The sequence below is a fragment of the Pseudorca crassidens genome, chromosome 3, assembly GCF_039906515.1.
Source record: "Pseudorca crassidens isolate mPseCra1 chromosome 3, mPseCra1.hap1, whole genome shotgun sequence".
NCBI lineage: Eukaryota > Metazoa > Chordata > Mammalia > Artiodactyla > Delphinidae > Pseudorca > Pseudorca crassidens.
The window spans coordinates 90913344-90930839 of NC_090298.1; the positions used below are offsets into that span (position 1 = coordinate 90913344).

At 37.1% G+C, this 17496-nt stretch overlaps 1 protein-coding gene across 3 annotated transcripts in view; it reads left to right on the top strand.

The window, feature by feature from the left end:
• Positions 1-5560: 5560 nt before the first annotated feature.
• WDR36 (WD repeat domain 36) overlaps positions 5561-17496 on the top strand; it is a 37590-nt gene continuing 25654 nt past the window's right edge. For 2 of the 3 annotated variants that reach the window (XM_067731404.1, XM_067731407.1), the window contains exons 1-10: positions 5561-5843; positions 7104-7131; positions 8762-8862; positions 10306-10423; positions 12234-12366; positions 13848-13902; positions 15182-15314; positions 15866-16041; positions 16360-16480; positions 16986-17051. In XM_067731404.1, coding sequence (XP_067587505.1) covers positions 5682-5843; positions 7104-7131; positions 8762-8862; positions 10306-10423; positions 12234-12366; positions 13848-13902; positions 15182-15314; positions 15866-16041; positions 16360-16480; positions 16986-17051 — 1093 coding nt within the window. In that variant the 5' untranslated portion in view covers positions 5561-5681. Of the gene's footprint in view, positions 5844-6907; positions 7020-7103; positions 7132-8761; positions 8863-10305; positions 10424-12233; positions 12367-13847; positions 13903-15181; positions 15315-15865; positions 16042-16359; positions 16481-16985; positions 17052-17496 lie in introns of those variants that run through there. The other variant, XM_067731405.1, reaches the window with a different exon arrangement.

Sequence of the window (17496 nt, forward strand, 5' to 3'; positions counted from 1 at the left end):
ATTTATGATTAGGGAGAATTGGGTATGTAATGTTGAAAAGTTACTTGGGAAACTTCTAAGTTACTATCAATGTTTAATTACTTTATGTGAATGGGGATTACATGGACATTTGTTTTATTAACATTATTTGAAAATACATATGCTATGTAAGTATTAAATAATATTGTCAATATTTAGTTATATGAGTTTAATATATTTTTTGTATCCTACATACTCATAATGTATATAGGATACAAAAAATATATTTTATCCAATATATTGTTTAAACATTACCTTTTCTATGAGAATTTACCTGGCAAAGTCTTTAAAATTGTAACTCTGACACTATCTATCCCTCTCTATGCTTTTTTTCCCCCAGAACACTTATCAACATCCTTCAAAGTTATTATTTACTTCTTCTTTATTGTCTATCTCTCTTTCATAGAAGACAAACTTCATGAGGACAAGTTTTTGTATGTTTTGATTATGTGTATGTCTGAAACAAGTCTTGTACATCTGATTTGATTATGGTGATATCAGAAGCATCTAGAAGTGCCTGGCATTCATTAGATGTTGTATAAATACTTCCTGAATAAAATGTAGGTTATTTAGGTGACAGGCATTTTCAGCATGAGATCACCAAACGGAAGCATCTGTAGGTCTTTTCTTTGGAACTGTTCAGTTTTCCTGAGTTTTCCTGCAATCTTCTAGGTGTATACAGGCCTGAAGGTTGGCTTTCTGGGAGAATGGTGTGGAAGAAATTGGGAGACCGACTGGCCAGTGTGTGATGTTCACTTCATCTGCCAGTCTCAGCTGCAACGTCTTTCTGTGCCTGCTGTCCAAATCTGGATTACTTAGGATTCACTTCTCTAGAAAATAAACTTTAGTCTCTAGAAGAGTAGAATAATAGTCTCATTATTCTTAAAGGGCTGCAAATAATTCTTAATGAGATTCAGTTATTCCTCTCCCTGGAACTTCCTTGAAGAATTCAGGGTGAATGTAATGAGATTCAGGACCATATATGACTGAGGTTTTCCATCATGCAAGACCATGTAATTTCAGCAAAGCCCTTTCTCAACTGGTGCCAGAGAGTTTGAAGCCTTGATAACAAGTACTGGAAGCACACATTCTATGATCTCATGTATTGCCAGTATCCAACAGCATCACTGTTTTCTCACCAGCCATTTCCTCAACAGTCAGTAGGTTTCAAAGTGGCTTGTGGACTACTGGTATCAGAATCACTTGGGAAGCTTGTTAAATGCAGATACCTGTAGTCCACCCCTCTCCTTCTGAATCTGAATACTAGGTGGTAAGGCCTCAGTGATCCTTTCACATACTGACCACCACCAGTGACAATAATTTAGTCAGACATTCAGCCATGTATTCAGTTATTTAGAATTCTAAACTGACCCATGAATATAGTTTTATATGGCCTTTTGAGATTTATAGCAGGATAAATTTAAAAAGGTAAGAAAGAGAACCACAAGAATCTATTATTCCTTTCAAATTTCTAGTTTTGGAGAGGTCTTTGATTGGCAGGGTATTGCTTCTGGGGAGACCATTTTTGCACCGGTGGATGCTAATTCTGTACCAATAAGATAAGCATGGGGAATTATGCACTCACAATTCTTACCAATTTTCCAGGTTGGTGGATACCTCTAATCATAATATCCTCATTTTGTGTTTATTATGTACCTAAAATCTGCTCAAATCATATTGACAACAAACCATGCTCACACTGCCCTCTAGATAATTATATCATGAAGATCCATTGCAAGTTAAGAACCTCTAACGGTAACTGCTGGTTAATTTCTTCCATTTGTTCTTTCCTTTTCTTTTCTTTTTTTTTTTTTCCCAGTTCTCTTAGTCTCTTAGTGTCAGGAAGGTCTGATAATGAATGGAGAAGAAAAGTCTCTATTACTATCAACGTAGCATAGGATATTTTTTTAAATGAGGATAAAAGAAAGACAGTGACCTTACTGTCAGTGGGCCTACATGGGTCTAGTCTCATACCAGATATTCTATTCAGGGAAAAGACCTCATGGAATATTTAGGAAAAGCTGTTACTTGAAAGGCAATGTCATTTGGGAAGGTAACATTTTACAAATCATTGTGGGGCCAGGATTTCTGGCACTTGGGTCAGAAAAGTCCTCAAGAGAACAGCAGAACATTGAAGGTTATTTCTACAATATTGTCATCTGATGCTGATAGCCCGTGTGTCCTCTAATCCTAGCTCATGGCTATGGAGAACTTCAGCTTTGAGTTCCCACTATGACTGAAAAAAGAAGTAAAAGGATATTTAAAATAAAGAGAACTGCTCCAGCCTGACTATGGAAGAGGATAATGTTATGTGGATGCTTATACTGATGGCAAATCCTAAGCATACTCTTTCCAGAGAATTGACTCTTCTTTCAGGCTAAGTGCTACCATAGGCACTATCAAAGAACTGATTCAGGGCTTCCCTGGTGGCGCAGTGGCTGAGAGTCCGCCTGCCGATGCAGGGGACATGGGTTCGTGCCCCGGTCCGGGAAGATCCCACATGCCACGGAGTGGCTGGGCCCGCGAGCCATGGCTGCTGAGCCTGCGCGTCCGGAGCCTGTGCTTCACAACGGGAGAGGCCACAACAGTGAGAGGCCTGCGTACCGCAAAAAAAAAAAAAAAAAAAAAAAAGGATTTACATGAAAAGAGTTGAAAAGAAATGGTTTGTTGCTAAAGAGGTTTCTCTATGCTGCCACATGTAAGTGACATTTCTCAAGGAAGCTAACTAAAACAAACATTTCCTATAGTCTCCAAACTCTAGATCAGAATTGCCATTACAAGATTTTAGTGAATTGTACATGCTTACCTGTAGAACAAATAGATCTGACATATTCAGCAAATCTCTTATTTCTACCCTGGTTAACAATATCTCAGAGCAACGTGTATTTTAGTGGTTCTGCTCAACCAGCAACAGACATGTTTGTGTACATTTTCCACCAGCGGAGGAAAAATTGGGGCAGCCAGAATGAACAACTCCCCAAGGTAGAAAGTCTTAGATTGAGAATAAGGAGTACTGATATATGGTGCCTGCTCTTTTATCACCTAACTTCACAGTTGTAGTCCTTAGTAGTTCACTCGTCTGTGAAATAAGGGGGCGGACAAGCAATATCTTGAAACTTCCTTGGGTTTCTGACATGCTTCTGCCAATACAATGAAATGAACTATATGCATTTCTAAATTTGATTAGCAAGGTAAGTATAAATATACTGGTTATATATTAATGTGTAACAAATTACCCCCAAATTTAGTGGCCTAAAACAGCAATTAACATTTATTATGTTAAACAGTTGAGACTCAGGAATTCAGGAGTGGCTTAAGACAGTGATTCTGGCTTAGAGTCTTTCATCAAGTTGTAGTCAAGATGTCTGCATGGTTGCAGTCATCTGAAGGCTTTCCTGGGGCTGGAGAAGATGCTTTACTCACATGTCTAACAAGGTAGTGCTGGTGGCTGGCAGGAGGCCCTCAGTTCCTTGTCATGTGAAACACTCCATAGGACTGCTTGAGTATCTTCCCAATATGGCTGTTGAGTTTCTGCAGAGCAAATGACCCAAGAAGGAGAAAGTCAAAAGCTTCAATGTGTTTTATGACCTAGCCCTGTTACAGGTCAACCCTATTCAGTGTGAGAGGGGACTACACAAGGGCGTGAATACCAGGAGGTAAGAGTCATTGAGGGCATCTTGGAGGCTGGTAATCACAATACCAGTAACAAAAAAGAAATGGTCTTTATTATATAAACTAATCAGAAAAGTCATATTTAACCCTTTTTTAAAAGTTAGATATGACAACACGACATAGCTATACTTTTAATTTACCTGAATATTCTGAAGTCCCAATGCATTGAATCAAATTGAAAATGATCATTTGTCAATGATCGACTACATCCACCACGTGGCTTGCAGGATCTTAGTTCCCCTACCAGGTATCGAACTCGGGCCCCCTGCAGTGGAAGCCTGGAGTCCTAACCACTGGACTGCCAGGGAATTCTCTACCTTTTCTTTTATTCTAACTTGGGACTACCATCCTTAGGGGCATCTCTAAGTAAAAAGAGCAGTAGCTAGGTCCTTCTCTCCCACTACACATTCAAACACTTTGCTGGCAGCTAAATAGCAAGAAACTCAGGGAGGCAACTGATGAGGAGAAATGTACTCTGACCAACTGCTAAAACTGGAAAACTCACAATCAGCCCATAACATGGTCCCTTTAAAAGATCACAGCAAAATAGCTAACATGCACGTCTACTGCTACCATATGCCTAGATTTTCCATGACAGTTCTAATTTTTAAACTTTTGTCTTATTGTCCAGATGTAGGTCAAAGAACATAAATCTAATTGTCAGATAGGCCTACATTCAAATTGCTACACTACCATTAATTAAGTGACCCTGGACAAGTCAGGTAATCTCTGGGAACCTCAGGTTTCCTATCTAATGTGAACACACACCCATCATGTGGCCCATCATGTGATCTTGAAAATCAGATTGCTGAATGATTTCTCCCACCCTCCAGCTGCCCCTCAGTGATCTCTACTAATCCTTTTCTAAACCTTGTGCTAGTCTGGATTTTGGCACTAAATAATCTTGGAACTGAACAAATCATTTAATCCCAATGAATCAATTTCCTCATTTGTAAAACAACAATATAATTTTTGCCCTAAACACCTCACAGTCTTAATTTGAGGATTATATTAAGATAATGGGTGTTATCAAAGGCTTTGTGAACTGTAAAGTGCTGAACAGGAAACTTTTTCAATTTTCTCCCCAAACTGTCAATATAGACAGAAGTCTTTGTGATTATAAAAATAATATGTGCATTATACAAAAGTTAGAGAACTCTTAATGTTTATCTAGTAATTAAAAACATTTGTACATATTTCCATGACTCACAGGTAAAAATTAATAATCCATTAATATTCCAATTTATATTTTACTTTAAACAAACTCAGTAAAAAGCAAACAAAAATATTTTTATTATGGGAAATTTTGATTTTAAAAGGAAGCAGAAGGACAGTATTATGAACTCTCACATACTCATTCCCCAGATTAAATAATTACCAATCTTATGTCATCTAAACCATGCACCTCATTCCCAATTATTTTGAAAACAATCTCCAGATACATAATTTCATCCATAAACACATATCTCCAAAATATAAGGACCTTTAAGAACATAATCACAATACTACTATCACATATTTAAACAATAATGTCTTAATATCATCAAATATCCACTCAGTGTTCAAATTTTCTTGGCAGTCTCATCGTTTCACACGTTTTCAAAATCACACGTTTAACCTGACTCCATCTGAGTTAAGACTTCGGTTTCCCCTTCACCCTCCTGGCCCTTGTGCTTGCTTCCCCAGTCTTTCCCCTCCCCTAAGGTCCCGCTGAAAAGTGACTCGAGTGTCTTCCAGGCCCGGGAGAGCTGGGAGCACCGTTAAACTGCTGAAGACTGTGGACGGCGGAACTGAAGTCGCGCCTCCCCTTCGAGCTCCGCAGGGAGCTCTTTTTCAAATGCACTGAGGACAGTCTCCGCTCACGCGATTGGCAGCAGGGACCGGAAGAGCTTGGGAACCCGGCAAAGGATTGTGCCACGAGACGCGCAGAGAGACTGGGTGCGCGGTTTCCACTGGTACTGGAGCCCAGAGGAAACCCCACCGCGGAAGCAATGGAGCGGAGCGCAGGAGACCGCACTGCTAGCGCCCTTTTCGCGGGGTTCCGGGCTTTGGGGCTTTTCAGCAACGACATTCCACACGTGGTGCGGTTCAGTGCGCTGAAGCGCCGATTCTATGTGACGACGTGCGTGGGCAAAAGCTTCCACACCTATGACGTGAGTGACTTCTTTCGCCCGCTTCCCGGGAATCACCCTCCCCGGCCCCCAACTCTGTCTGTGGCAATCCCGCTCTCCTCCATCACCTACCAAGGGCTTTCGCCACCGCATTACATCCACGTGTTGATTTAGCCCTTGAGGTCTGCTTGGGAAGAGTTTCGGAGGCAGTCTGTCTAGGGGGAGGAACTAGAGAACATTTCAGTTCAATAGCAATGTATTTGCTCTGTAAATATTTGTTGAAGTTCTCTTGAAGATGTAAATGTGATTTTAAAAACTCCCTGGCGCCACCACCTTCTTCATCAGAAAGAGTTGCAAGCAATTTTGTGCAATTCGCGACAAGAGCTGGGTTAGAAACACAGGCTAAAAAACATTGGGATAACTGGAGGGGGTGCGATTAATTATGTTGTAGGGGACAGTCCACATTTGATAGCAAGCTAATTTCCCTAAACTTCCCGTGAGTAACTTTCTTAAAGTCACATAGCTGGATCAGTAACCATAAATTGGGGTCCACAAACTGCAGCCTGCAAGCCAGTTCTGCCAACAGTTTTTGTATGACCCATGACGTTTTTATTTATTTATTTTTCTGTGTATGTTTGTGTTTATTCTAATATAGCATAATCTCCAAGTAAAATTTGCATAGTAGTAGGATGCAGTATAATCAAATTTTGACGTGGGATGGAGACATCCATATACTCTTGATTAAGAAACAGATTATTTAATTCATCTTCAAGGGCTCTTTCAGTCTTACACATCTCTAGGGTATGAATTTCTCCTTATACCCCTCTGAGCTCTGTGCTTCTGAGATGAATGGTTTTGACGTTTTTAAATGATTGGGAAATAATCCAAAGAAGAATAATATTTCATGGCATATGAAAATTTTGAAAATTACAATCTATATCCATAAGTCAAATGTATTGGAATACAGCCATGCACGTTTGTTTTTGTGTCATATATGGCTGCTTTCGTGGTACATTATCAGTTGAGTAATTGCAACAAAAACCACACAGCATGCAAAGCGTTAAAATATTTACTACATGACCCATATAGAAAACTATGTGTGACACCTACCCTTTCATCTGATGAAATAGTAGAAAATATAAGCTTTCCTAATAATGAAAATTAGGGTCAGTTAAGTGTCTCTTTAAGGAAGGACAGAATAGCAAATTTATGTATGAGGTTAGATCTTAATCTTCAAATGTTAGATTATTATAGTTGTTTTTGTTAGTAAAAATTTAATCATTTCTTTTTTCTTTAAGACAGGTTCAGAAACTTAGTCTGGTTGCAGTAAGTAAGTATAGACTTTATCCTGAATTTGTGCATGTTTAGTATCTTAAAATTTTTTATAATTTTGACATAATTTAAGACTTGCAGAACAAGGACTCCAGCGTGTATTTATAGTAAACTTACATAGCAACAACAACAAAAAGTCCAAGGCAGGATCGTGTGTTGCCTTCAGTTGTCATGTCTCTTTGGTCTTCTTTAATCTAGACTAATTCATCAGACTTTCTTTGTGTTTTACAACATTTATTTTTTGAAGAGTATAGGCTAGTTCTTTTTTAGAATATTCTTCAGTTTGACTTTTTCTAATGCTTCCTGATGATTAGATTCAGGTTATGCAGTATGGCAATAATAACAGAAATGATGCTGAATTCTCAATGAACCATATCAGGAGGCACATGCTATTGGTTAGTCTTATTCCTGGCAGTGAAAACTTTGATCATTTGGTTAAGGTGACATTTATCAGGCAGCTCCATTTTAAAGTTTTACCCTTTGTAACTAATAAATGTAATAAGTGCTAAGATACATTGAGACCATGTAAGTGTCCTTTTACTCTACAAAGTTTCAACTACTGCTAGGTTTATCATTTGGTGATGATTCTTGCCTGAATCAGTTATTAGTAGGATGATTATCAGTGATTTTCTGATTCTATCATTCTATTGTAAGAAAGAGTTTTCCCTTTTTCCGCATTTTGATTTTTTTTTTTCCAATGGAAGGAATTTTTTTTTTTTGAAAACTCTTTAATAGAATAAAGAGCTTGCCAGGGCTGAGAGATTCTAGTTTCACCATCAAATATGATCTTTGTAAGAGAAACAGAGCTATAAAGAATCCAGTGTACATGTCTGATAAACTTACATTTTTAAAATTATAGAAGGCAGTAGAAGGGCACTAAAACCTAAGTCAAATACTAAAGCAAAGGGTAAACCAATAAAAATAGTATTTTGGAAATGCAATCCCAAAACAGAATATCAGCATGAAAGATACTTAAAGCGATTCTCTATATTTTAAGCCTCCCGCCCCCAAAATAGGAAATAAAAAGAAAAGGCCAGTGTGACCATGGTAGTGAGAGAGGAATCAAGAAATCCTATCATAAGAAATGGCTAGAGGTGATAGGCATATTTATCTTGGAGAAGACTGAGTGGAAACCATATTATTCACTTGAAAGGTCAGCATGTAGAATATCATATGGAGGTTTTTTTAGGTTACGCTAAAGGGTAGAGTTAGAGTTCTAGGTTTTGATTTACTTTTAAAATTTTCCTGCAGTTATTAGGAACTTGATGTTCCTGAAGGCATTCACATGAAGGCTAGGTGACCATCTGCCAGAGTTTTGTGTATTTAGTGAGGATTTTTTTTTTTCCAAATAACCTCAAAAGCTTCTTCTCATTTCTTTAGGATTACATTTTTATGTCTGCAAATACCAGACATTAATTCTCTAAGGAAGGTCAAGGTGATGTCATATTTTTAGTGTATTAGTTACTGTTAAATGTCTAAAATAACATTGAAATCTAAATTTTATACTCTGATTCTCATACATACATATTTTTAAATTATAGTCAGGAAAAATGTTATACATATACTTGAGGTTTCTATTTGTTCCAAGATCTTAAAAATCCTTACTTCTTATATTTCCTTTTTCCTAGGTAACTCCCTTCCACAGGATATCTGTTGTATGGCAGCTGATGGGAGGCTAGTCTTTGCTGCTTATGGGAATGTTTTCTCTGCCTTTGCCCGTAATAAAGAGGTTTGTATCACTGAACTATTTTAATTTGTTTGTCTTTTGCAGTCAGTAGTTGATTGTCATGGTAGTTGAGGGAACTTTAATGTTGTTATTCTTCATCTGGGACACTCTGGACATTTTTTTTTTTTTAATGTATATTCACTTTTCTGGAGGAAAAGAAAGTTGATTTCATCAAATTCTCAAAATTAGTTAAAACTGGTGCTTTAGTTCAGTTTTCTTTGCCAAGGATCAATGTTAGAATTATTTGCACAGCTCATAAAACATTTTTGTGACCAGCCACGTCCTGTCTCTGGAGTTTTCTACTTTGTTTATTTGGTTGGGGTAGGATTTAGTTAAGAGTAGTTTGAAAATGTTTTCCTAAGAGATTCCTATTTGCACTACTGCTTTATGTGGATTGACTTTTTCATTATGAACAACACAGCCCATGACTCATTTTCTAAGAACCAAGTGCTTGTTTCCTATAAAGAGAAAGCTAGATTCTCTGTTTTCTCTACTAAGGAAGGATCTTTTCTTGTTAATTTACTCATTCATTTCTAAGTTTGTCCTGGAACAACTGACTTGAGAGGCGACCTGGCTCTAGTGGTCCAGAATGAAAAGGGAAAGTGGCCATGGGGATGCCTAGATAGCCAAGTGATAGAATCACTGTGCTTTTCAAAGTTTAACTTGGACTGATGATGTTTGTTCCCAACATTTTCCATCATCACTACCTACGGCAGAGGAAGGCAACTTACCTGTACAGTTCTTTAATGGGAGTTGTTTTGACTTTTAGAGAGTCAGGAAAAGTGTCTTTTTTTTTTTTGCAAAATATTGCAATTTGTAGTTTTCCCTGGGAGATAAACCTAGAAAGTAGGGGTAGAAAGGTATCAGAGACTATCAACTCTAGGAAGCGGTTACCATCCCTAGGGCCAAAGGGACAAGGAAAAGAAATAGTGTTTCTGGAGCCTGGTGGGAACTGAAACCGTGGGGGAGGGAACTGTAGTTATTGAGGATGCAGCTGCTGCTGTAAGGGTAAGGGTGTCTGTGTCAAGACAGAAAGCTATATGGAAGGAGTATCTTATATCTCTCTCCCTTGTCTCATGTGGAAGCCAGCTGGTGATGGCTGTAGAGGTCAGCCTTCTAGAACATACCATCAGCATGGAATTGCGCTGATTGGATGGGGTGAGGGACCCAGCTGTGTGCATGCTTCCTAAGCTCGGTTGAGAAGCTGAGCCTCAGAGATCTCATTTCTGTGTTCCTAGTTCATGTCTCCTTATTGGACTGGCTGGGGGAGCAGGTAAAAATGCCTGATTCCTTGCTATTTGTTAATCTAACCTTGGGTAATCAAAAGTTGGACCACGTTTCTTAACATGAGCATCTTCAGGATTAGCCTGTTTTTTGGATAATATGAATAATAATACATGATGAATGAATAATAATATGAAATTCCTTTGAACTTTGACATTGTAGGTAGTACATACCTTTAAGGGTCATAAGGCAGAAATCCATCTTTTGCAACCCTTTGGGGATCACGTTATTTCTGTTGATACTGACGGTATTCTTATTATTTGGCACATATATTCAGAAGGTAAGAACCAATTTATTGCTTTGTCTTGGGGTAGTATGTGTGTAGCTAAAATTAAGTATCTAGGCAAGCATAACTTCTATATCAGAGGAGTAAAGCAGTAAAAAAAATTTTAAGAATCTTTAACACGTGTAAGGAAAAAGGTTCTAAGTAAAAAATGGGTAAGTATCAATAATTTTAGTCAGCTAGTTAAGCTAACTGTTTATAACCTGCTTAATGTGTTTTTCTGAACTAAGACTAGTTCAGTATTAGTATAGCAGTTCTCCAAGTTTAATGACATGTTATATTATTTTCTCTGTGGGGTGAATTTTGGTGTATGTTCACATCTGAGTAATACTTGGTTTGTATTTTCAACTTTCAGTAAGTGAAATTATAATAGTAAACTTGAAGATCCAGTAATCTGAAGGAAAATATACATCCTTTTTCTAAGAATATGAGTCAGTGTCCTTTAACTGTGATATTCTTAAACACTGTCACTGAGCTATGTTTATAGGACCATGTTATCTTCAAAGGTTAGGAACTTATCACCGGAATATCCCCAGCTTTCTTCATGTAAAAGACTGTGGGGTCTCTCATGAATTAAAGCTTTTAAGTTTTTTAATCTGTTACATTTTTAGCTTTTGTTATCTCTTGATTAACTCATTTTTTGATATAATGTGTTTATTTTTAGTAAAAATCCTAGAAAGATTGCCCTCCTGGGAGTCATTCCATGTTCTTGTTCAGATTAGTCACTGTTTGTTTTGTCTTTGCTCAGATGGAGGGAACAGAATTCCAAAAGTAGTACCTGTGCAGATGGATGTTAAAAGGCCTTTTATAAAATTAGAGAACCTGATTCTTAGAGTTCAGTAGGCTTTCTGTTGATCCTTATGTCCAGCTTTTTGTTGCTGTTGCTGCAGCACAGTGTCTTCAGGGAGCTGTTTGTGGTGATCTTAAGTAAAACTGTTAGTTACGAACAGAGGCAAGAATCTTTTAAAATAGTATTTAAGTAAAATTTGTCTAATTCTCACCTGTTAATCTATTCTCCTTAAACTGGGGTACACATACCCCTGGGAGTGTGTAGCAACCAGATAGTATGTGAAACTAAAGATTAAAAGAAATGTACCTTCTCTGATATTCAAATTTATTAGGAAATTTAGTGAAAAATTGTTTTCATCGTGGATGAACTGTGAAGTAGAAAAGAAAATTCACACATAGGAATTTTAAACATACGTGGCATTTCAAAAAATGTTTTGATCTTGCAGCGAGAGACAGCTGGCTGTGCCATTTTCTACTCCACGGGGCTATAAGGTCTTCTCCTCTGCTAGAGGTTCTCCTGTGAAAATGTGAGAAGCACTGCTCCTTTCACTGAAGTTTGCCTCTGACTTTTACATGTTTGAGGAGCCAGTCAAGCTCTCTAGATATTTGGTCCTTCACTCCCTAGAATAGCTCAGCTCAGTGCATGCGCTTCACTTGGAACATTTGCTGCCTCTTGATCAAATTATAAAAATACTAAGTCTGATCCCTAGCGTCATTTTTTTTTTGAACCCTTGTTTTCATTCCTGTAAACCAATTTGTCAGTGAAATTTTAAACAGTATTGATATTAGAACTTTTAGAAAATTCTTGACAGTCAAAGTTAAATTTGCAAGTTGACCCTCATCACATTTGTTTAATTTCTCAGGGAATGTTTATAGGTTAGCATATGTCTTTGATTTATATTAGTACATAAATCTTTGATATGGTAGATTTTAAGTGCTAAATATATGGGTATATGAAAAATATTTTAAACTATTTTATTAAAAAGTTACATATTGTTTATAACTTTTACTTTCATAGAAGAATACCTGCAGTTGTCTTTTGATAAATCAGTATTTAAAATTTCTGCAATTTTGCATCCGAGTACCTACTTGAATAAAATACTTCTTGGCAGTGAACAAGGAAGCCTCCAGTTGTGGAATGTAAAATCCAAGTAAGCACAATATTTAGAACATAAGTGATTCTTACGTAATCCTCATCACTACTCCCTGATGCGCACTTAAGTCTCTCAATTCTCCTTGCCTTTATATGTTTATTTGGAGAGCTTTCAGTAAATATACCTGTTTTTGGAGTTATACTCACGGCATCACATATGTGAAAGCTTGGATATGGTCTTGGAACATGGTAGGCAGCTTCATAAATCCTTGTTGAAAAGTATATACTAACGGCCTTAGTCACTGTAAAGAATTCATAAAGCTGTAAAGAAGGCTCTAGTACACAGGATCAGAAGATAATTATGAGATTGTCGCTGGGAAGCTTTTAGTTCTCAGTAAACTAAGAAAGGTAAGATGGCAAAGCAAATCAGTGTTAATTTAGTGCTAGCATTTAGGAATGGTTTTCAGGGTAAAAGTACATTGATCATCAACCACAGACATGACGGATATCTACTTAATATTATTGGTATAGCTTGGGGTCTAGATAAATGATTTTAGATACCTCTGCCTGTTATTTGAACGTTTATCCAGAGAAAAAAATGGCAGCTCACTTTCCTTTGTATAGCGTTAAAAGGACAAACAAAAATATTTGACCATCCAAATTGTTCTTTCCAAAGCCCTTATAAATTCGAAAAGGGAAATAAGATTTTCAGAGGTTTAATGTTTATCCTAGTTCTAATTCAGTGTTTCTGTTCAATTTAATAAATATCATTGACTACCTACTCTGCACTAGGCTGAGGGATAATGACTGAAATATTCTGTGCCCTAAGGTTATCTCTTTAGGTTCTTTATGTGATGTTTACACTCTTTATTGTACATTAAGTATCCCTTGGATAATCACTGAGTGATCTAATCTGTGCCCCTTAAAAAATTTAACATATGCTTAAGTACTTTGTCATTATAACAATTTCATATATCTCTGCTCTATGGATTCTTTATCATTTATGGCTTGATTCTGAAATTTAAAGCAGCGTCAGTATTGCCGTGTAACAGTCATGTAACATACAAGGAGTATTGTAATTATAATGTATTCCCTTTTGTGATATGTTTCTAGGAACACGTTGCAGTGAAAAATGAGATCTGCCAATATTCTAAGATTTTATTTTAAATTGTATCTGTCATATAACATGGTTACTCATGTATTTTTTTTCTTTCTATTTAATTTCTTAAAGATGTTGCATAGTAGAGTAGTTCTTAGCAGCTTAGGATCTGGAGTTGGTCTCTCTGGGCTCTGTCAATTTTAGCCATGTGATCTTAGCTTGATTTTTTTCACATAATTAAGTTTCTTAGTTTCTTTATCTGGAAAATGGTGGTATCTACCTCATGGAATTGTTTTAATATATATACTTAGAATAGTGTGGGGCAGAGTAAGAACTTAATAAATATCACCTGTTATTATTTCATTTTTTAATATGTAGTTGACTTTGGTTTTCTCCCCCCCCCCAAAAAAAATAGCTTTCAACTATTTTTCTTGTTGTAGTAAACTTCTGTATACATTTGCGGGATGGAAAGTTGGAGTGACAGCGCTTCAGCAGGTTAGTCTTTTTCTGTTATGTCAAAGAAGAAATGAAGCTCATAGTAGTAGCATCTTTCATTTTCAGGGGCCAACCATATTTTTGGACCTAAAGACAAAATAATATATAGACTAGTGTATCTTTACAAATAACACCGTAAAAAATAGTGTTTTGGAAATGTAATTGAAAACAGCGCCTTTGTCTATAAACGTTTGTGGAAACCTTTTTGCCTGGAATTAGGCTCTAAATCTGTGGTTGCTATGGAACCATGTTTACCACTCATTTTGTAAGCATGTAGTCCAGTGCCTTGTAAAGAGCGGAGATGAGTTTTTCAGTGAAGCAAGGGAGATTTTAGGTCATTCGGAAAAATTTGTCAGGATGTTGAGATCTGTAGCTTGAGATAATTGGGGCCCAAATCTTAATAATTCATTAAATGCTTGACTTTTCCAGAAATAACTGCTTTTTGTTTTTATGAGTCTATAGGACATGTATGAATGAATGACTGTATGTCTGCAGAGAATCTTATATCTATTTTGGACACATATACAGCCATGTACCCTTGTCTTTCTAAATATCAGTTGCTTATACCTGCCCAGTTTATATACATTCCTTTATTCTCTCACACTACCGTCAGCCTTACTCTGCTTTTACCTACCCAGAAGACCCCAAAGTTATCAGATGATTAGGTCCTTTGAGGGCAAGACATCATACTTGTTTTAGTATACCCAGCTTCTACACAGGGTCTCATGCGTAGTAGTTACTTGATGGCAAATTAATAACATGTTAGCCTGATTCCATTTTGTAATGGTATTAGACATTGATCTTGTGTGCTAAAATAAAGAAATTTATGGAGTCTGTATGTAAGACCATTTATAAAATGAAGATTATAGGGCTTCCCTGGTGGCGCAGTGGTTGAGAGTCCGCCTGCTGATGCAGGGGACACGGGTTCGTGCCCCGGTCCGGGAAGATCCCACATGCCGCGGAGCAGCAAGGCCCGTGAGCCGTGGCCGCTGAGCCTGTGCGTCTGGAGCCTGTGCTCCACAACAGGAGAGGCCACAACAGTGAGAGGCCCACGTACCGCAAAAAAAAAAACAAAAAAACAGAAGATTATAATCATAGACTATTAGATTAGATATTCCATTATTTCTTTTGATAACACATAAGTAATGATGTACTCATCGTATTATTAAAGCTATTAATAATTTGATAACACATAAGTAATGATGTAATCATCAGTATTATTAAAGCTATTAATTTAATTTGATTAAGAAAATAAAAAGTTGAGTAATTTAATTTTCAGGCACCAGCTGTGGATGTTGTTGCTGTTGGTCTTATGTCGGGTCAGATTATCATTCACAACATTAAGTTTGATGAAACATTAATGAAGTTTCGTCAAGACTGGGGACCTATTACTTCGATTTCATTTCGCACAGGTAACTTAACTTTTTTTTTTTTTTTAATTTATTTTTGGCTGTGGTGGGTCTTCGTTGCTGTGCAGGGGCTTTCTCTGGTTGCGGCGAATGGGGGATACTCTTGCGGAGGTGCGAGGGCTTCTCATTGCGGTGGCTTCTCTTATTGCAGAGCACGGGCTCAGTAGTTATGGCGCACGGTCTTAGTTGCTCTGCGGCATGTGGGATCTTCCCGGACCAGGGCTTAAACCCATGTCCCCTGCGTTGGCAGGTGGATTCTTAACCACTGTGCCACCAGGGAAGTCCTTAATTTATTGATTGATGAAAATTAAGAACACTTGAAATGCATTAGTTTGAAGCTCATAGAGATTTTCTTAATATTTTCTTATAATTTAATCTAATAGAAATGAATGAAATACTGGAATATAAAGAGCCAAAGGAATATTGATAGATTATTGGTGTATAGTCTTTTTTTAAACTTTATATTTATGGATTAAAAGGATGGAGAGAGAAATTCTTAAGTTTAATTGTTTTAAGTTGCATGTTTTTCTTTATGTATTCTATTTTAACAACAGATGGTCATCCAGTAATGGCAGCTGGAAGCCCATGTGGCCATATTGGACTCTGGGATCTAGAAGACAAAAAGTTAATCAATCAAATGAGAAATGCACATTCTACAGCAATTGCCGGGCTGACATTTCTCCATAGAGAACCACTTCTTGTCACAAATGGTGCTGACAATGCTCTCAGGGTACTATGATTCTTACCTTTCTTGGCTCATGTGTCCTACCCTTTGGTTATTATAAGCCTGCTGTACTGTATCAGCCTGGAACCTAGCAGATGAAGGGAATATGGGATAAGATATTGATACAGATGAAATAGAACGCATAGCAGGTTACATGATTTTAGTAAAGTGAGAGAGTTACAGCTTAGCTTTTCCCCAGCCCCCACTCCAGGGTCAGTGGTCTGCACGCAATACCCAGTGCCACATTTGTATAGGAGATGATTTGACTGCTTGCGGATCACTTAAAACATTGTGGAAGAACCTTACTTTTTTATTTCTTGGCAGATATGGATATTTGATGGTCCCACAGGTGAAGGCCGGCTTTTGAGATTCAGAATGGGACATAGTGCTCCTCTTACCAAAATAAGATATTATGGACAAAACGGACAACAAATTCTTAGCGCAAGTGAGTTTCTGCTTTGTGCATTAATTTATTTCAGCAAGTAATGAGAGCAGAGTGTTTAATATTTATTAGGTATTTAATATTTATTTGGTATTTACACAGTTTTAGATTCAAATGCCCCTTTGAGTGACTTGGAAATCTGGGTAAAATGAGGTGATTGTTTTTGAATACTTCAGGGAACACTGTAGCTGCTATTACTTTTATTTGGAGTGTCGTTCTATTTACTAATCCTCAGAGACAGAAAGGGCAAATTCCAGAAATGTGGCCCTTGCCTATACAGATAATCTACTGGCAGTTATTAGCACCTCAGTTTATCCTTTGTTCTTACTAAATGGCATTCTGTGTGCAGTTGAATATGATAAATTAGGTAGTTGCAATCAGCTCGCCTTTTAAAGTGCTGCAAACTAACTTCAAGCTTTCTGTAGAATCTAATATTATAAGAGCTGTGATTTAAATGGTCCATTGTTTCAATGAAGCTTGATTAGGCATTTTCTCTGTATATCAACAGGTCAGGATGGAACTCTTCAGTCATTTTCCACAATACATGAAAAATTTAACAAGAGCTTGGGACATGGTACGTCATTTGCAAGATAGAAAAAAACTGTTGGTCACACACAAAAAATCATTTCAAGATTCTGTAAGATAATCAGAGGAGATTTCATTGATAATTTCCTCTTTCTTCAGATGAAATAAAAATCCTTTGTATGAAAGAGTAGTAGTAAGATACTTAAGATCGATGCTGCTATGGAAGTGATTGAGGTGCTACTGTAAGGTTATTGAAGAGTTAGATATCTTAGGTGGTAAAAAACATCTTAAGTGGTAAAAACATACTGCTGCCACCGAAAAGACATTAACGATCTAACTTGAGCCATCTGCAGACTATAACATTTTAAAGATGGAAGGAAGCTTAGAGAAAGCATCAAAGTAAGAAGCATCCCATCTTTTTGCAAAAAGGGCTCTTTTATTCTGTATCCCTTCCCATGGTTTCTGTTATTTGAAAGAGTTTGTTTATTAAACAA